At 42.9% G+C, this 21,732-nt stretch overlaps 1 protein-coding gene across 4 annotated transcripts in view; it reads right to left on the bottom strand.

Moving 5' to 3' along the window:
- Nucleotides 1-21,732, bottom strand: part of CCSER1 (coiled-coil serine rich protein 1) — a 725,174-nt gene that overhangs the window by 15,616 nt on the left and 687,826 nt on the right. Inside the window, exon 11 of one of the 4 annotated variants that reach the window (XM_079990790.1) lies at nucleotides 6,019-6,035. The exons of the other annotated variants lie outside the window; for them this stretch is intronic. Within the exon in view, the coding sequence (XP_079846916.1) occupies nucleotides 6,034-6,035 (2 nt within the window). The 3' untranslated portion in view covers nucleotides 6,019-6,033. Of the gene's footprint in view, nucleotides 1-6,018; nucleotides 6,036-21,732 lie in introns of those variants that run through there. 4 annotated transcript variants of the gene reach the window in all.

Here is a 21,732-nt window from a genome sequence, read left to right as displayed (position 1 = left end):
ATTATAGTCAAAAACATGGTCGTGGATTATGGGAATTGTAGTCCAAGTAATATAATGAGCAGCACGTTGGGGGAGGCTGCGGTGTAGTGATAGTGTATGTAGATCAGTAAGCACAGTCCCAATTCCTCCTCCCTTGCCGCATGCACTCACAAGTACACCTGCAGGCATACAGACTTATCTTCGCAAGGCTCTGGACGTTGTGAAGCACCTCACAATTAGGAGTACAACTTTCCCAGCACTGAAGGGATTGGCAAAAGAGAAGTGGAGAAATACTAACAGTTTTGTCAGCTAACATAACAAAGAACAGGAAACCTGCATTTCTAGTCTCAGAGTGAATAGTGGTGTAGCATGCATTTTGCATAATAAAGTCTGTAGTCATTGCTTTTTACACTTTCTGGAGGACCGAAGGCTGAGGCATGTAATGATTCAGCCGGGGTTGGCAGTGGATGCCACTCTTTGTTCTGCAGGTTCATCGTCTTCTAAACATAACATACTTCAGAGACTTTGTTTTGCCTTTGCTAATATGTCAAAGACTTACAGTGTTCAGCCGATATGAAAATGTCTCATAATGGAGAGGAAGAGCTCTTGGGATATCAAAGTGCTGCAGGGAAGAGATGTCACAGAAATGCAGAAGGTAAATAAATTCCCCCTCTCTCCCCATCGTGAGTTCTAGTAAATATCTACAACCTGCTCTGTCAATACTAATGTTCAGAACATTTATCAAAAGATGTGATGTAACTGTGAATACATATTGAGAATATATATTGAAAGGGCAAGGGGACAAGGTTGAACTTGTTCCATATTGCAGTGAGGTTATGCAGGGAGGAAACTATTCTAATGAACAAAATAGCTGATTTGTACTTGGGCACAGCAATCTAAGCTACCCCTCACTTTGGAAAATGGGTCAGTTTTCTTTCTGAAGCAATAACAAAATTTTCCCACACTCATGATGATGTTCTGATGATAGATGTTCAGTGCCCTTGATCTCTAAGCCTTAAGGTACTATCTGCACCATACAGTTAAAGCAGTATCATATCACTGTAAACAGTCACGGCTTCCCCCAAAGACAGCTTGTTAAGGGTGCTGAGAGTTCTTAGGAGACCCCTATTCCCCTTACAAAACTACAGTTCCTACAGTTCCCTGGGAAGAGACATTGACTGTTAAACCACTCTGGAAGCTAAAGATCTGTAAGGGGAATGGTGACCTCTTAACAATTTTCTGCACCCTTTACAAACTACAATTCCCTGGTATGATATTGCTTTAAATGCATAGTGCAGATGGGGTATTCGTCACTTTAATGATGGAATGTATTTCCTAGACAATGAGAGTGACTGTAGGGGGTGGAGTGGCCTTCTTCAATCTCTCAATTTTCCATATAAAACCTGTCTAGTGTTCCTACACCTCTTGTTACTTTTTCAGTCTTTTCAGCACCAGCATTTCTTTGATAAAAGGTGCTTTACACTGACATTTTGCCAAAATTGAAATGTGATGTGAATTTAGGAGTTCTCCATCAGGTGAATCACTCGGGGAATTTTGCAGGTAGCCTAAAGAATTTGAATAAGGCCAGTAAAAATTTCTCTGGGCAGTTCTGTTGCACACACCTAATTTGATCCCATGTTTCCACCAAAGTGGAATTCAAAGAGTATTAAAGGTATTTTGATTATTATTGTTTTTAGTTGAGAACTGCGCTGGGACATTTGTGAAGTGCAAAAGTTGGTACAATAATTAAGTTCTGATCCACACATTAGTCCAAGAGGTGCATATCAGGTTCATTTGCATTGGCATTTCAAAGATTGACTTCTTCAAGCATCCCTAATGCAGCAAATACATATTTTTAGCTGGCAAGCAACTCCAAAAAAGCACCTTGGGGACATATGCAGTGTGGCTAGAGTTCTTAAGCAAGTTTCCATTTGCTTTTCATGAACTCATTTTGTGGCCCTCATACACGGTTATTAGTATATTTTTAGTAGGACTAAATATATTGAGCAAATTGATCTGGTCCATTTGTAGCATACACCCAAGTGGCAAAGCTTGCACTTTAATTTCATTATGAGCTTTGGTTGATGCTGTATGGTGCTTCTTGCAATAGCAAAGTCAGCCTTTAATGTACTGTTAACATGCTTAGATGCTTAGAGCCAAAGGGTTTGGAAAAGATATTACAACCACAACAAATTCCTGTATTTATATTCATTACGATTTAGTGTACTGCATGTACATAAAATATTCCATGTTTATAGGGAACTCTCACATGTTGCCTACCTGCCTAACTGCTTTGCAGCCCTGCAGAAGCCATTGACTAATCTACTGTAATGTCCTGGAACATTCATAAACATTCTAATTTCTGGAAGTTGATTCTTCAGTCATAAAGTGTTCACTCAGGGGAATTAACAGTAAAGCTGCACACCAGTTCTGATCAAATCCCAGATCACAAACTGAATAGGGCTGATTTGGGTCAATCCAGGATGTCCTATTATTGTACCTTTCCCAGAATTGTTTGAGTCAGAAAATGAAGAAGAACCCATTGCTATGAGGACAGCAGTGCTTTAGGTTTAGAAAGAAGTTTGCAGCACTTGTTTGCAGCCTCTCCATTTTGTCTGTCCGTCCACATTTGCTTTTTCTAAAGTTAAACCACTTTTTGTAGCAGAACGTTCCTGAAATTGCAAATCAGTTAGTTGTGACTTAACTCTTCAGCAAAACCTAGCTTAATACATGGGCTGAAAACATGCTACCATTAATGTAATGAATACATTAAATGCATTTTAAACGGTCTACTGCAAGTTGTTGTTGTTGTGTTAAAGACCATTTGTCTAGTCTGTGTGCTTAAGAGCATACAGCTTTGACAATGGCAATTGCAATCAAGCTAGTAAAGAGCCATCATTTGTGTTGAGATGCTTCTGCTAAGCAAAACTGCTTTCACCTTCAAGGGCATAGTGGAATATTGCCATAGAGACCATCTATTTTTAGACGTAACTACTGAGGAGCCCCCTTGTGCTTTGTACTTCCTATTTTGTATTTATTATGGATAAATATCGCCTTAATTTTTGTGGACATATACAGTTTGCGGCATAGGAGTTGTGCAAAGTGGGGTCATATCCTGTTCATTGCTTTACATTAATGAACTGGGAGATCCATCAGGTGACAGTTGTACCCAAACCTGAGGTTTCCTGGCTCAGAGTCCACAATACCTTACGTTGAGACACAGAAATACTGCAACATCAATTATATTATTTGGTCTTAGAGATGATATGACTATATTGCTCAAATCTGGGCAGCAACCAAGTGCTGAATGCCGAGACACACTCTACAGCAGTGGTGTCCAAACTTATTTCAAAGAGGGCCAGATTTGATGAAGTGAAGGGCCGTGAGGGCTGACCAAAGAGCTTTTTTTATGATTGAAGTTGTAGAGCTTTTTTTAGGGTTGACGTTTTTCAGCTTTTTTAGGGTTGAAGTTATTGAGGTTTTTTTTAGGATTTTACCCCAGGAAATGTACTGCCACAGGGACGGGATTAAACTGACCAGTGGGCTGGATTAGACCCCCGAAACAGACTTTGGACATCATTGTAGGCTGTCCTGATAAATGGTTGGGGCACTGGATCTTTGCCAAACCAGCAACTTCCAATTTCCAAGTGGAACAGTTGGATTTGAACAGTTCTGGTTCATCTTCTCCAAGCTTGGCGTGATGATGCTCAAAGAGATATTTTTTTTGGTCAAAGCTCTATGAAAGGGGTCAGCATTTTTTTCAGCAGGCCGGTCCACTGTCCCTCAGACCTTGTGGGGGAAGCCGGACTATATTTTGGAAAGAAAAAAAATGAACAAATTCCTATGCCCCACAAATAACCCTGAGATGCATTTTAAATAAAAGGACACATTCCACTCATGTAAAAACACCCTGATTCCTGGACCATCCGCAGGCCGGATTTAGAAGGCGATTGGGTGAGATCTGGCCCCCGGGCCTTAGTTTGCCTACCCATGCTCTATGATTTGCCAGGAAGATCAGTCAGCCTCAAAATACTAAATGGGTGCCTATCCCTCTGACCTGGCACATTGTAAGCTGGTGATCAGGGGAGCTAAAGGGTGGCAAGAGACAGCTGGCACAGAGAGCCCTCAGTGAAGCTGTTTCCTAGTGTTCATAGCCAAAACCTTCACCTGGACCCACTGGCAATTCCTGAAAGACAACTCCTCCAATTTATCCTTTGTTTGTGTGTAATTGAAATCACGTGGCTCACTCCTTGTATGAATGAACTGGATCAGGCATCAGAGCTCATCCTCTGAATAGTGCCACATCCTCGTTTATGGAAAGCACACCCATGAGAAGGTCACCAGGCACTTTCATTGCTGAGTTTGGGGCACTAGGATTAAGGCTGTTTTTTTAAATTTTTCAGGGCATTTTCATGAAGTATTGGGCTCTGAAACATGTTGTTTAATCATTAGTTATATGCAGTTTTTGTTGCTGTTTCTATATATTATTTAAGAGGTGTATTTATTTGACATTTATGGCTGCTCACATTTTTGTTTTAGCATTTTCTGCTGTTTTTAACAACCTGCTCCTGTAGTTCTAGATTTATTTTATTGTTGCATTTTATTTTTATTTTGCTTGTGTTATTCTTCATTGCTTTTATAATGTTTAAGTTTAAAGGTGGGATGCACATTCCCTAAACAAGTATAGTTATGCACACATATGGTGCAGTAGATGTCAGAAATTTGGACAGCGCTGAAAATACCAGACGACTTTTGTGAATGTTCAAAAACTCATAGAGATGCATTCCCAAATGATGACACCTTCCTTAGTATTGTTGCTGGCATTCCACAGCATACGCCTGGAACATGGGGAATACATATCTATTTTAAGACATTCCTCAAAGTTATTGGGGATTGGCAGCACTTACATGTGAATATCTACATTCATCAACTTGTGTACGTTCTCTGCAACACACACACACACACTGCTATAACTAGCATCTTTTTTTATCAGACTCCTAAGTTAGATGCCAGTCCCAGCATTCAGCGTTGATTAGAACATTCTACCTGAAACTGATTTCTGAACTTAGAAGGCTGCACATGCATGAGGAGACTGCTTTTGTTCCTAATTTATGGTCCATTCAGCTTGCATAATAGTTATGTGTTGTTTCATGGTGGCTGGCGAAGCTCTCCGCAATCTACACAATAAAATGTAATGATCTACTCTTTCCACTGCCTGTTTCTCCACCAAGCCAAGAGTACCAAGGGAGCCAATAATAAATGATCCACACAAACTGAAATGTTAGGGAAGAGCTCAGAAAAGTTATTTTCACATTTTGTTCACCAAATAGAGCTATGACTTGTATTAAATGCCAGCTGTGAGGTATGATTGGTCTGAATACCAAGAGAGCATAAGAGATTCATGCGCTAATGAATCAAATCCTCCCATTATAATATAATGTGTCCCCCCCTTTCTTTTTAACACGCCTCTCTTCAGCATTTTCCTCTTTTAATCATCTATAGCTCTTCCCTGCTCACATCTCACTCTCAGTCGAGACAAATATCTTCAAAGAATAGGCAATTTTCATAGCCATTAGCAACACCCAGAGTACAACTGCTGTAGCTGTTATTTTTCTATTATTGTAAAAGGGATTTAGATTAGTTACACCTTGAAATGTGTGCCCTCACTTACGTTCCAGGAAACAAGATTTGCAACTTATTTTTCTACTGATATCAAACCTGATTCTTGGTCAGTTGATATATGTATTATATCCTCTGCTTTCGGATGCTGAGATCCTACTTGACTTTGACTAAATTTGGGCTATATTTATACAGATGCTTTTGTTTTTTTAAAGAGATAAGTTTATGGTTAATACTAGTGTTCTTGCAGTGTAGAATCATATAATGATTCTTTCCCCTTAAATAGGCCTGAATGAAAAGAAAGCCATATACATAGGATTAAGGCTGTAATCCCATACACACCTACCCTCTGAACTCAGTGACACTTACATCTTTGGGATGGAGATGGAATTCAGTTCAGTTTGTATTTAAAGATGAGCACAGCTAATTTATACTTTCTGAAACAATAATCGAACCACAGCACCAGCATCCTTAAAAATTAACATTTCTCCAAATTTGCAGTGCAGTTTTCCACAAAAATCCACATATTATGGCAAGGTGTACATATAAATGCACATGTTAGTGAAAATAACATGCAATTCATCTTATTAGGGGAAATTGCTTGCAAAAATGTGTATATAAAGCCTCAGCGCCTAGGACTTGCCGATCGAAAGGTCGGCGGTTCGAATCCCTGCGGCGGGGTGCGCTCCCGCTGCTCGGTCCCAGCGCCTGCCAACCTAGCAGTTCGAAAGCACCTCCAGGTGCAAGTAGATAAATAGGGACCGCTTACCAGCGGGAAGGTAAACGGCGTTTCCGTGTGCGGCTCTGGCTCGCCAGAGCAGCGATGTCACGCTGGCCACGTGACCCGGAAGTGTCTCCGGACAGCGCTGGCCCCTGGCCTCTTAAGTGAGATGGGCGCACAACCCCAGAGTCTGTCAAGACTGGCCCGTACGGGCAGGGGTACCTTTACCTTTTTATGTGATTATTAGGATAGATTCACACTAGAATGCTGTTGAGTTTTCAGGAGGATTTTTTTAAATGGCAAATTGCTGCAAAAATGTGAAGAACTGAGTTTAAGACTGCAGAAACAAAAAACTGGGAGAACCAAAATGGACAGGTTCTTCCATCCAGTGATCTGAGTAGACGTTCATATGACTGCAGTGTAAATCATTTGCCGGCTCAGTTCAGAAAGCATCAAGCCTCACTTAGCAGGAGAGATCAGCTCAATCTAATCAACTTTTTAACATAATAGATGTCGTTAATAACTTTTGCCTTTACAAATCATGCCACTTGCCTTGTGAACAGGTTCAGCATTTGGGATACTGAGCTTAACTGAGCTGTCCAGAAGACTTTAAGCCTTAGCATCTGGCCATGATGCTAATTTGTAAGTTGCCATCCACATGAGTCTAAATGTGATTTACATAATAACAACTAAAAATAAGCTTCTGAAACAGTCAGAAAAAGGACAACTAGAAATAGGTTTGAAAACAATAAGCACCTAAGGCAGATAGACCTTTTAACCCAGCTGGGAAAGCTTGTTGAATCAGAAATATTTCTGGAAAGTACAAACAGAGAGCACATGCCATATCTCTACAGGGATCCTGTTCCACAGAACAGGGAAAGATACACTGAAAGACTTCTACACTGGTAGAATCATAGAATGATTTGTTGGCAGGGATAGTACTTTCAGCAGTAACTTGTGCTCACCGTTGAGGCAGGAGTATTGGGGCACTTCTTTGTTGGTGTCACTGAGCAGTTCTGATCAGAGGGACACCTACACCCATACAAACGTCCCATGTTGGGCAAAGGATTCCTGCATTGCAGGGAGTTGGACAACAACAACAACAACAACAACAACAACAACAACAATTTATTTGTACCCCGCCCATCTGGCTGGGTCTTTCCAGCCAGTCTGGGCAGCTGCCAACAAAGATTAAAAACACATTAAAATGTCACACATTAAAAACTTCCCTGATGTCTTCTAAATGTCAGGTAGTTGTTTATCTCTTTGACATCTGGTGGGAGGGCGTTCCACAGGGAGGGTGCCACTACCGAGAAGGCCCTCTGCCTGGTTCCCTGTAGCTTTGCTTCTCGTAGTGAGGGAAGGTCCTTGTGGTCCCTTCCAACTCTTATGATTCTATGAAACCCCCCACTCAGAGCTGCTGGTCGGGGGGGCGGGGGGGGGTTGGATTTCTCTGTCTGACATAATTTGGATTAAATAATCCAATTATTAAATAATCAAGTTTATTCAAACTATTTCCAAACTGAACTTAGTTTGCCCATCAAAATGGCAATGTTGTGCTGGCATATATACAGGTGGGTGAGACAATGTCAGTGCAATGATAGGAGAGTTTGTGATAAATAGTGATAAATGTGTTGTTGTTGTTTTTTAAAAAAGTCTTCCTTCCTCCTTCCCCAAGCTGGGCAAGTGCTAATCATTGGGAAGGAGGTAGGAGGTAGGAGAGCTCTAGGACCCTGTCAAAGCCCTCAAGTCACTTCCCACGCCCGCCCGTCTTAAGATGGCACTGCAAGGTCTGACCGGAGGGTGTCAAATGACCTCATACAGGGTTGTATATGACCAAGTTCCACTCCTGTCAGTGAGGAGGCAGATGAGAGGGCCAGAGGGCTCCAAGGATTGGCTATGGGCCCCTATTTGGGGCCCATAGGGGGCCCTTTACTTTACCTAAAAAAGGTAAAGTAAAGAACCCCTGGACTGTTAAGTCCAGTCAAAGGTGACTATGGGGTTGTAGCGCTCATCTCGCTTTCAGGCCAAGGGAGCTGGTGTTTGTCCGCAGACAGCTTTCTGGGTCATGTGGCCAGTATGACTAAACCGCTTCTGGAACACCGTGACAGAAACCAGAGAGCGCAGAAATGCTGTTTACCTTCCTGCCACAGCAGTACCTATTAATCTACTTGCACTGGCATGCTTTTGAACTGCTAGGTTGGCAGGAGCTGGGACAGAGCAATGGGAGCTCACCCTGTCACGGGGATTCGAACTACCGACCTTCTGATCAGCAAGCCCAAGAGGCTCAGTGGTTTAGACCACAGCTCTACCTATGTGTGCATGTGGGGATTGGCACGTGCCCCACAATACTGAAACCCTGACACTCACTCTAAGTGTGTCAGTTGTTCATACTAAAGAAGGAATAAGTTTAGTCACAATATTTAATCATGAAATATAACAGAAACAATGGATAAATGAGCCCATAAATAAGAGAATGGCAGCAAGGAGAGTCCATGTGGTGTAGTGGTTAGAGTGCTGGATTAGGATGTAGCAGGCCTGGGTTCAAATCCTCACTCACCCATGTAGCTCACTGAGTGACCTTGGGACAGTCAGGATCTCTTAGCCTAACCTATATCACAAAGTTGTTTTGATGATTAAAGGACAGGATACAAGCATAATAATAAATAACATTAAAATATGGGAGTTGGGAGGGGGAAGGTTTTGTAAACTATCATTGATCAGCTTTAAAAACCACAATCCATATATTCCGAAGGAAGTATATTCATCTGATGAATATACCTGCTGTAACAACAACCAGAAGGCAAATGATATCAAAGTCTACAGATAAATGTGCTGATTGACTGCTTCAAAACTAAGGGATTGGGGGAATGACAAATTCTATCATCTACCCAAAATATATCTATAAAAGCCTCTTTTGCTGTTTACTTAAAACACACAAATGCTCACTCACACACATCCTTCTGCTTAAGGGGAGAATAGGAAAGCAATACTCAGTCAGCGCTGACAGCAGAGACTCTAACAAATGGCAGTGGTCTTTCTTGTCAACACAGATCTCGCTTGCAACAGGGAGATAAAGTTCTGCTCAGAAACCTGAAGCACCAGCTGCAAAAGAGATATAAGCTGCCTGGCTGTGTCTCGACAGAGGACGGAGGGAGGAAATTGAATCCGCTGTACTTTGTGACAAACAAGCGCACCACCATTAACTAATGACATGGCAGATAAAATAAATGGAGGTGCTAACTGTAATGTGTTTGGGATCTGAAAATAAGCTGTTAGGATTAGGGAGGGGAGGTGTCAGGACTTGACTCTGCAATAGGTCATGAGTGAGTTTCCTGAAGGATATTGTGGACGCAGGTCACATCCACCCCATTTGTTTAAAGCACTCCTACGCCCCTTTAACAGTCATGGAGAATCCAGGGGACTGTAGTATGTTAAGGAGGCTGGGAACTGTAGTTCTGTGATACTGGCACCTTTAGCAAACTACAATTCTCAGGACTCTCTGGGGGAAGTAATGACTGTTAAAGTGGTATAAGAGTGCTTTAAATGGATGGTGTGGTTGTGGAAAATGTCAATCATTTTCCCTACCTCGGCAGTTATCTTTCCACAAGGGCCGACACTGATGCCGAAATCCAGCATTGCCTGAGCTCTGCGAGTGCGCCTTTTTCCCGATTGAAGTGCAATGTTTGAGGACCAGGACATTTGCAGGGAAACCAAAATGCTTCTTTACAAAGCTATTGTACTACCAACCTTACTGTATGCTTGTGAAACATGGACCCACTTATAAACGCCATCTCCGACTCCTCAAAAGATTCCATCAACTGTGTCTCCAAAAATTTTTACACATCACTTGGGAAGACAGGCAAACTAATGTCTGTGTACTGGAAGAAGCAAAGATCACCAGTGTTGAAGTGATGATTCTTCAACATCAACTTCGATGGACTGGTCATGTTGTGCAGATGCCCAATTATCGGCTTCCAAAGCAACTACTCTATTCTGAACTTAAAAATAGAAAGCGTAATGCTGGTGGTCAACAAAAGAGGTTTAAAGACTGTCTCAAGTCAAATCTAAAAAAATTAGTATAAACACCGACAACTGGGAAACACTGGCCTGAGAGCTTCAACTGGAGAACAGCCTTCCCTAAAGGTGCCATGGACTTTGAAGACACTCGAACTCAGGACAAAAGGGAGAAACTTGCTAAGAGGAAGGCAGGTTTGGCAAATCTTCACCATGATCAACTCCTGCCCGGAAACCTATGTCCCCACTTTGGAAGGACATGTGGATCCAGAACTGGCCTCCACAGTCACTTATGGACTACTGTTAAAACTGGGTTTACGGAAGACAATCTTACTCGGCTACGAGTGATCACTGAAGAAGAAGAAGAAGAAGAAGAAGAAGAAGAAGAAGAGGAGGAGGAGGAGGAGGAGGAGGAGGAGGAGGAGGAGGAGGAAGAAGAAGAAGAAGAAGAAGAAGAAGAAGAAGAAGAAGAAGAAGAAGAGGAAGAAAAGAGTGCTTTAAATGGATGGTGTGGTTGTGAGCATAGAAAGCCAACTCGTACCAGTTCAGAATGAATGTCCATTTAGCTCAATATTGTCTACTCTGTCCAGCAGCAGCTCTCTAGGGTCACAGGCATAAAGGATGAGTTCCCATGACTTGATGGTTTGAGCTGGAGAGTCTAAGGATCAAATCTGGGATCTATTGCATGGGACGTTCTGCAGTGAGATGTAGCTCATCAATCTTGGGAAGAGGACCAAGAAGAAAGGCACCCAGAGCATGATCAAGCTAGTACTGTTGCCACTAGCCACCATCCTCTCCTCCAGAGACAGGAGAACAAGGAGAAGGTCCTCTGAACAGAGACAAGGCAATGTGAGTTGCTTTGGCTCAGGCCTCTGGAAGATTTCTACCACCGCTGAGGTTTTAGGATTTAACCCGCTGCACCAAGGTAGAGCATCCGACCCCTAAAGCATCCCTGCATAAGAAAAGACCACCCTCAGACAGCACGGCCCCTGGCTGAACTACTGTTGAATCTTGAATATAAGAAGCCCTTAAGACGCCAAATGACATAAAAGAAGCAGTTGCTTTTGGCTATGCAGATCAACACATTAAGTTTTAATTGGTTTAATTTAGTGAACTGCTAAAATTACTGTAAACATGCCTTGTGCTTTCTTGTCTTCTATCAAGATGTCAATTCCTTCATTACAAGCGAATGTAATATTCAGTTGACAGATACAGTGATTTGCATAGTATTAAATAAGAGCTGGTTCGAACCATAAGGTTCCCTGTTCTCTTTCTAAAATATCCGCTTTCTCTCTTCTTTCTTTTTGTCGCAGAATGCCAATCAGACTTTCTCCTGCGCTTTCCTCCTCCCTCCACTACCACATAGATCAGTAGAAGATTCATCATACTCTTGAGTTCTATGAAGAAAGGAGGATGCTCTTTGTGAGCTAATATATTTTACTGGTTGAGCACTGAAGATGGTACAGGCAGGCCATTAAAGTTACCCGGGGGCTTCTTAAGGGGAGATAATAGCCAGCTACTCTTATCTCAGGCTGACAGAAACATGGCACACCAAGGAATGGCACAATTCATACAAGTCTGTTTGTGCAAAGGCAGGGGGATTGCATGAACACACAAAAGATGATTGGGGGGGGGGGAGAAAGCTAAACTAAAGAAGACTGATTCTCAAGTTTTTCCTTTCTGTACAACTGCAAAGATCATTCCTTCCAGGATTCTCTGTAAGTCCTGGAGTGGACTTCGCTATCCTTAGCCCAGAGCATACTGGAATCCTGGTCTAGATCAAGGAATGGACCTGCAATAGACACTGAACTTGGGGCATTTGTCGTAGGAAAAGTTGCTCCAGTTCTACAAAATATGAATGATCTGTAAATGCCTGCTTTCTCTGAAAGAAAGCAATGGCTGATCTGGCAAGGCTGTTGTGAGAAGATTGTGTGTGTGTTGCTAATCATTATATAAATGCTCTGACATGTGGCCAAACATAGGAGCCAACTCCTAGGGGCTGACGTCCCTTCGGCTTCCACAATAAAATATTTGCGTGCACAGGCGGAGTCCCCAGATCCTGAGCGGTCCCCGCAGACATGTGGAATAACGACTCAAGACAACGTGCTATGGGATTAAATTGGCCACAACTTTATTAAATTTCAAATGTGGGTAGACCTTGGCTCAGGCATTGGGCGTTCTCCCTCCCCAATCCCCAGCTGGGGACCTAGGGAGCATCAGGATTATTCAGTGTTTGTGTGGGGGATGGGCTGGCTCTGGAGAATATATGTTCAAGCAGAGATAGCCGCCCCCATTATGCCGCTGCTGCCGGGGAGAGCAATGACAACCTTTCGGCGTACGGTCAAAATCTCCCTTCAGAAACCCCTTTAACGGGGAACCCTGGTATCGCCGCTGCAAGAGGAAGATGGACAAAAGGATTCCACCCAAGGCCTGATACCGCCAAAGTTGTGACGTTTTGCTACGGGAAAGGCGAAACCTGCCAATGCAGGGAAATTCCTTTCCGGCCCTTTGCCAGCGACCTTAACGTAGCAGCGCCCGCATACCTGTGAAGAAAAGTTAACCTGCAAAACCTGTGAAGAAAAGTTAACCTGCAAAATAAGGCATTAACTGAGGGTGGGTAGGGTGGGAGAAGCTCTGGAGCCAAGTGAGGATTCCCAGGTAAGATCCTCCCTCTATTGTGTGGGCAGGTAATCCCTCCCCTACCTGGCCTGATCTCCTTGGCAACACTTCCCCCAGGTGGGATTGGACAACTGACTGGGGTAGGCGGAGACCTCCAGGTATCCCACCTGAGGGAGGGCAAAGCCAAGCCTATGCTGAATGGAGCCGCTCCAGATCCAGGGGCTGCGCGCGTCCACGCAAAGGTCGCCCCCCGTTTTATGCAGGGAGCGGTCATTGCTGCCTCCCAAAGTGCAGAGGAAAGATAAGTGTGGATAAGTCCAAAATTGAGACACCATGTCAAAATGTTTCTATCTAGATCCCCATTATCATTGCATTCTCCTCTTTAGGGAAAATTCTTTAGCTTTCCCTCCTGCTTTAATATTGTGCTACTGATATTTTAAACTGATTGCATTTTTTTCATTTTATGATACACCTGACAGTTAGTTGCCCTGAGGGTCCCAGTAAGATGGAAAGTGCAGGATAAAAACGTGTTGTGTTTTGTTTTATAAATAAGATAGGTAGATAGAAAGGTACTTACTTTCATGCTCACTTCAGCCCCTGATTAGTTCCTGGATACTATCTGCCATCAGCATCTCAATACCACCAAGGGAACGTTATATCATTATAAATGGTTGTTAAGCTCAGTCCATATTGAAATGAATGGGGATTCTGCAAGAGCAGCTATTTGCAAACTGAAGCCTAGTTATTTTAGAGAATTGATATAAACTATGGGCACCGATTTCCTTATTTATTTTCTTTCTTTTCCTCCAGCACTGATAAGCTTCTATTATTTCACCACTTTGGCAGTTTTAGTAGTTTGAAAAAAAGTTCATTTTTAAATTTGCGTATGTTTGCCCATTGTATTTATTCTTTTGCTACTTTATGTTTATCCCTGCAGATTTTTATGTTAGACTATATATGTGCTAACATAAAAACGAGAAGACGAAAACATAAAACTGCCCCAAGAATTAACTGTAATGGGTTCAGGAGAATTCCTGAAGGAAGAGGACGAGTGGATTTTCCCCACGTTTCTTTTCTAAATAATAATTTGAAACTTTAAAACACAATTAACTGTGCAATAAGGGATATTTAGAGTACTGGATGGTTCAAGGAGAGGAATAGGCGTGCTAATACACAGTGTGTATAGCGATTACAACAACATTAAAAAGAAACACACAGCATAAACCTGGTTCAATATTTAGGTCACACTTAGAACAGTATCATTCCACTTTAAATAGCCACGGGTTCCCTCAAAGCATACTGGGAACTGTAATTTCTTTCAAAGGTTCTGAGAGGAGTTAAAAGACTGCTAGTTCCTCCCAAAGAGCTACAATTCCCAGGGTTTCCAGTTGTTAAACCGGTTGCAAACCAATTACAATCAAAACTAGAGTGGTTCCTAAAAGTATGTATCATAGGCCAGGGTACATCTTCAGCATGTGATGAAAGTTTGATGATTATGGTGCCACACACACCTCTGCGGGGAAGGAATTCAACAGCCAACAGGTCCCCAAGCTTCTAAAGATGGAGGAACGACCAAGAGCTGGCCAGTGGTGATCTTAACACCTGGAAGGGTCTACATGGAAGGAGTCGGTCTTTCAGACATCGTTTAAGGGCTTAAAATACTACCTTGAGCAACTTCAGTTGGGCCCAGAAACAAACTAGTAACAATCAAATGTGTTACTTTATTACATGCAGAGAGGGTTTTTTACATTAGAGAAATTAGAAAATATTCTACCCTCGCTACCATTTGAAGTGGTACCATAACCAACAGCAGTGTAGTGTGTAAGTTAAACCAAGGAGACCTGAGTTCAAATCCTCACTGAGCCACAAAGCTTGTTAGGTGACTGTAATGGTTCTAGGGGTTGCTCGTGCGTAAGCTGGTGCAAACACCTGGCTGGGTTGCCTGAGTGAACCTTTTCTGTCCGGACAGCCACTCACCTGTGACTGTCTCAATCGCTGGCAGAATCCGTCAGTGGGCGTTTCTTAAATTTCTTCCAGCAAAGAAGCTCTTTGACGCCTAGTCTCCTCCTACTCTCTCTGTGCGAAAGCCTTCTGCGCAAGGAGGGCGTAGGCAGCGGAGGACCCCTACTCTCCCCGCTGGTCCCTGGCAAGGAATCATGGGACCGCCTCGCCGCTTCCCCCATCTGCCCCCCTTCTCCACTGGTGCTACGCTGATTCTCTTCCCCAGAAGATGGGCTGCCTCTCCCAAATCCCGGGACGCTCTCTGGAATCCCTCTGGATTTTGCTCTCTCCCTCTGGCACTGATGGCAGTTCCCTGACAGTGACCTTGAACCAATCACATTTCCATTGTGAGGATTAAATGGGGGAAACAGAACCATGCAAACAGCCCAAAGTTCCTTAGAGGCTAAATAACTGTCTGATTCATAATACATGAATCCTATCTCCCATCCTGAGTAAATATTAGACACCTCAGGGGGTGGGGCAGGAAGAGAATCCCACTGGCAAATGCTTTTAGGGCACAGATAGCACAGGGATATGTAGAAAATGTACAGCACCTAGTGGATAGTTTTTGCCACTGTGCTCCGAAGCCATTTCACCAAAGAAATTCTCCTTCACTTCAAACTGTGCCTGTGGGTGGCTGGGGTGAGGGAAACACTTGTAAATTCTCTGCACAGCAATATTCTCTCTCTCTCTCTCTCTCTCTCTCTCTCTCTCTCTCTCATATGTCAGTGTATGTACCTGCTCTAAGTGTGGCAAACAAGGTCAACTGGATTGCCTTCTGGAAATGAACCTCAAGATCCTCAAGCTAGAAATTAGTAGTTTTTTCAAGACAGAGAAATGTGGCATTTTCTGCTCCAGGAGAAATCTTCCTCACTTTCCATACTCAACCAGGTCAAATCATCTACTGCAACACAGTAACCTTTCAAATAACATATGCACTAGCTTGACTGGACCGCCCACCTTTCTCAAGTATAGAAAAAAGACCAGAGAAAAGGTCAGTGTGTCATAAACGTATCATGGAAAGTGCAAGAGTTGTGACAACTAAATAAGAAACACCACCTTTATAAGAATACAGGTTCATATTGCACAATACTCAGAGTCAGGACACTTGATAACATGGAACAGGTTTGTGGGCTTCAGTTTTATGTAGAGTGGCTGGGGCAACCCAGCTTGATGGGCGGGGTATAATAAAAATAATGTCCTAAAACAACAAGGTAGGAGTTAATCCACACGTTATTATGCAAATAGAATGGGTTCATGGGTACAGAGGTGCAAAAGTGCCATGGACCAGTAAATGATGGTTTGTCCTCTCAGGTTTGAATCAGGAATCAGATCTTCAGGGTTAAGGAACATAGGAATGTGCCTTATACTCATTGGTCCCTCTAGTTTATTGTGGCAGCAGCTCTCCAGAGTTCCAGATGGATATTTCCTGTCCCGACTTCGAGATGTGAGGGATTGACCCTGGGAGATTTTGCAATGCACTGAGCCCCAGCCCTTCCACTATTCCCTATGACAGTTGCTACCAGGTATCTTCCTTGCTCCTTCTACTATTAGGAGAACATTCTAACGTCAAGGCCAGAAAATGCAGCTTTCATCTTTCTGTTTACTACAGTAGTGACTGTTAATCTACTTCTGCTGACGGCTGCTCAGGTATCTCCTACCCTGCTGTTGAGGGGATCTGTGGCCCAGGCAAAATGCAGTTCCTGGCACATGATTTTGGTCTTTAGGCCAGTTGTTGTGCAGATAGATGTCCAAATAGGTACTTGCCTCACCCTGCCATTGACATTCAGAGTGTGACAGGAAGCAAGGATGGTTGGGCGTTCAACTAAAAAATGTAGTACATAAGAGAACGGGTGTGCTTCCTTAACTGCATTAGCCTGATGAGTTGGAAAAGGGTCCAGATGCACTTTGACAGATGTACATATAAATTACTCATAGCCATATCAGCACAGAATGCTTTCCAAAACAGAATTTGAACTTTGGTTGTTTGACAGATAGGGGGAAAGGTATCATTATGGGACATAATCAGTTTCTACTACTAGAAGTACACATATACTTAAAGTCTGTTCATATTATATGACTCTCCTATGGAAGTTTATCGGAAGAACAAGTATTTCATGTTGTAAAATATAACGCAAATGCAGGTTTCAATGTGTACCTAGGAGGAATATGCTGTATCTGGAACATGTAGTAAAAAAACAACCTGTAAATGGTGAATGAGAAGTCTAGCAGTGAGCTAGTGGTATGTCAAGCCAACCTCTATGGGCATCTGCCATCCTCTTGTTTATCAGTTGACGACTTGTTAAGATAATTAGCTCACACTAATCACCCACCTGTGGAACACAGAAGCTGAACCTGGCCTATCCCATTTGAACAATTTTGTTTCGTGTATCATTAGAAAGAGCTCACAAGCTGTCGGGTAGCATACTTCAGTGCAGAAGAGGTACAAGCAAACACCTCTTTTAATAATGAAACCAAGTAAACACAATTTACGACCCCATAGAAACAGCCAATGCATTCCTGACTCATTTTATCGCATTATCTATGTACCTGACTGAAATCTTCATCTTTACAATGATATGGCCCATCTTACAACCTTTGCAGAAGGATTAGTTTGTCAAAGTTAATGAACATGGGGAAATATGAAATAGAGGTGCTTGTCTCCTTTGAAGAAACAAATAGGTCATTAAGCCATTAAATATGGGAACACCACCTGGAGAGGGTGGATTAATGGTGGAGTTTTACAGCTTACCCTCTGATCACGTTCCACAGCGTTTCTGACAGTGTAAAAGAAAACACAACAGTCACCCAGCTCTCAGCCTAATAAACTAAACCACAGGACCCCTTTTCAAAAACACTGGTGTGTTGCCACCTTTCTGAAGGATGGAGCATCTAACAGATGCAGATCATAGAGAAATTGACAAGTGATGCTTTTTGCCCCAGCATGGAGATGTCGCTGTGGGGAAAGCTTTGCAGCTGTTGGTTTCTGCCTGTTAAAGACATCGATCAAAGAGAGGAAAGCACTGGCACGTGAGCCAGATGTGGCCCATGAGGCCTCCCCATCTGGATTATACGCATCCCCTCCTCCCTGAATGGTAATTAGACTGGAAATCTTTCCTTTGGAGCCATGGGTCTAAGAGCAGTTGAGCTATACAAAGAAAGGAGATAGAAAAACTAAGCAAAGTTTATAATACAGTGGTACCTCAGGTTACAGACTCTGCTAACCCAGAAATTGTACCTCGGGTTAAGAACTTTGCTTCAGGATGAGAACAGAAATCGGGCTCCGGCGGCGTGGTGGCAGCAGGAGGCCTCATTAGCTAAAGTGGTGCTTCAGGTTAAGAACCGTTTCAGATTAAGAACGGACCTCCAGAACGAATTAAGTACATAACCCGAGGTACCACTGTACTTGGGAATAGAGTTGCCATAATATACAGTATGTCCTAAAGCTAATTTTGGTTTGAATTTGGGGTTCTTCTTTAGGACAAACTTATGAGGAATTTCCAGGAATCCAAAAAGATTGACAATAAGCACTCAGGCTGTCGGAAGGAAGCAGGCAATGTGATTAAAGGACAGGATCAGAGTGGATGTGGCTACATTCAAGATCTCCACAATAATCAGCCACATCCTTGCAAATCTATAGAAAAAGCAGATTCATGTATCATTCTACATGACTTCAACCTTAGCATTTCACATTCCATCTCTCAGCAGTGACAGGGACTCTGTGGCCTCCTAATGCTGATTGACCCATCACCACCACCATTATCATCATTTCTATGCCGCTTTATATTTTAAAGAACAAATTTCAAAACAGTTTAAAATACATTAAAACATCAAATAAAACAATTGAGAATAAAATAAATCTCTGACCACTGGCCATTCAAGCTGATGATTATGGGTGTTGAAGTCCAACAACATCTAGAGGATCACAGGTTTCCCATCCTTGATTTACAGCTTTCCTGGAGGTTATATGGGAATTATAGCTTTTGTTATTCACTAGCAGACATTCAAAAATGTCATGATTGCAGCAAAGGAACTACAATATTATGCCTTCCATTTCCTCTGGCAGTCTTTAAAATACCTCATCCTTTTAAATATCTCATCCTTGGTAAGCATGTTCTGCATTACAGCCATGAAAAGACACAGCTGTGAAAAAGGCTCCGAGAACGTGAAGCAGGGGCAGAAATGTGACCTCTCTCTCACACACACTAATAGCCCAAAGACATGACCCATAACCCTCTTAAGTTGAGGGATGCGCATTAAAGGCAATATTCCTGTTGAGATTTCTAACAGTGGTGCATGATGGACTGCAACCTTAAACTCCCAAACATCAGCCCAAATGCTTTTCTTTAAACCCACTTAGTCCCATTTAGGTCAGTGCGTTGTGGATCATGTTGCTAGTACATCATCAGAGTTGTGTTTGGGAGCTGCTGATGCTACAGAAAGCACACCTGTACTGCAGACTTCAAGGGGATGGCTGTTCAACATTTCTCGTTAAGTCAGAGAAATAGTTGTGCACAAAATTCTGATCTGTTACTGCAAAGGACAAATTACTGCAATGCACTGAAAAACATAAAAAAACCATATGAAGAGCCTTGCTGGATAAGGCCAGTGACCCATCCAGACCATGTCCTGATTTTACAGTGGCCAACTAGATGCCCTCAAGCAGAAACTGAGTGCAGCAGCACTCTCCCCACTTGCAAACCGGTAATCAGAGTCATATTTGACAGTGGAAGGAGTACACAGCAACTGAGGCTTATGGCCACTGAGAGCCCTATCCACCACAAATAAGCTTCAGTTTCAATTTATTCATTAGCAATGAGTGAAATTCCTCCATCTTGATGTGTAATCGGCATAGCCTTCCCGGGGTTTCCTGGAGAATTCTCAGAGAAAACATGAGTTCTTCCCTTACCTCAAGTTTTCTATGCTCAGCCTAAGGCAAGCCTTTTTGCCACACCAATCCTCTGCTGCCAGAGATACCATCTTTTCCACACTTTCCCAAACTTACTAAGTCCAAATGCGAGGGAAACCAGAAGCACTAAAGACCAGTGACAGTAGTGGGCTCGCCCTATAACCCCATGGCTCCCCCATACAGCGAAGGCTTCTGGGAATATTCAGAGCCTCCACTGCACATGGGAACCAGAGTTCCTCTATTCTATATAGTTCTGAGGAAGGCATGAAAAATGTTCAATCTATAGATGCCTTCAGAAATTACCATCTGAAACATTCCAAGCACAAGTGGAAGAAGTGGAGACACATGCATACACTTGCCCTGCCCTCAATGCTCCACCACCAAATCTTTGCATACTGAGTGGAAGGTCTAAAGGAGGACCCACGTGTAGGCTTCACCAGTAATTGGCTCCACCATGTAAGCTGTAGACTCCATCATGTGATTGGGAACCCTGCCCAACTCTCTCTGCCTTTAGTTGCCCACAGTGAAATTTAAATTTATTGGTTGGGTCACCTTTGTCAGAAGTAATCAATTTGGTGCACTCCAGATGTTGCTAGATGCCAACTCTGATTCACTAACCATAGGGCTTATGGGAATTGTCTGACGTAAAGATGCTATGGGCTTGTGCAAACAAAATCACATACGGCAAGGATAGCCAACATGGTGCCATCAGACAACAGCTGGAGGGCACAGTATTGGCCACTGTAATTTTGTTTACATAAATCCATGATATTATTGTATCAGACAAGCATTGTTGTGACATCATAGACAAAATAATGTGAGTTCCTGCCACCAAAATGGCAGTGTGAGCAAGAGGAGGATGAAGATTTGCCCAGAGAGGAGTAGCATTGAAAAGTGCCCCAGTAACCGCTGAAAAAAACATAAAATGAGAGATGTCAGAAAAAGAATGCAAAATTAAGGAAAGTAGGTTTGGCTCAGCATTATTTTTAGTTTCTGGATCATCAATTTCTTTCAGCATCATGAATTCTGCAGAACACTGGCTTTTATGTCATAGTGGTGCAAAACATTCCACATTGTAGTTTCTTTTCTTTTAATTTCAGAGAGAAATATGAATACTTATTTCTATGCCAAAAAGAAAGAACAAAAGAAAGAGCCAAATGAGTCAAAATATTTATGAAACCATTGCCTGGCACTTCAATTCGCGGAATGGAAATGGCAACTACTATTTTCCCAAGTGAAAAGGTTTATGGCTGTCTTAATGTGATGAAAGCTCAAGGGCTCTGCCATTATTTCTTCTCTAGCCTCCCTATAGTGTTTCCTTGAATGATGACATGAGTCTTTTTCATGAGCCAAGTTTTTGTGAAGAAAGTCCTCAAAGCACATTATTAAATATCATAAATGTACAATTGTGTGGTTGATGTCAAAGAGCGTTACCAGTGGTCAATGTGCCTAAAACCATATAAAAAGTTAAAATTATAAATCAGCTAACTGTTATGGAAATAAAGGTAAAGGTAAAGGTACCCCTGCCCGTACGGGCCAGTCTTGACAGACTCTGGGGTTGTGCGCCCATCTCACTTAAGAGGCCAGGGGCCAGCGCTGTCCGGAGACACTTCCGGGTCACGTGGCCAGCGTGACATCGCTGCTCTGGCGAGCCAGAGCCGCACACGGAAACGCCGTTTACCTTCCCGCCGGTAAGCGGTCCCTATTTATCTACTTGCACCCGGAGGTGCTTTCGAACTGCTAGGTTGGCAGGCGCTGGGACCGAGCAGCGGGAGCGCACCCTGCCGCAGGGATTCGAACCGCCGACCTTTCGATCGGCAAGCCCTAGGCGCTGAGGCTTTAACCCACAGCGCCACCTGCGTCCCTT

This window comes from Podarcis cretensis (genome assembly GCF_951804945.1).
Source record: "Podarcis cretensis genome assembly, chromosome: 9".
Taxonomy (NCBI): Eukaryota; Metazoa; Chordata; class Lepidosauria; order Squamata; family Lacertidae; genus Podarcis; species Podarcis cretensis.
This window is presented reverse-complemented; position numbering and strand designations above follow the sequence as displayed.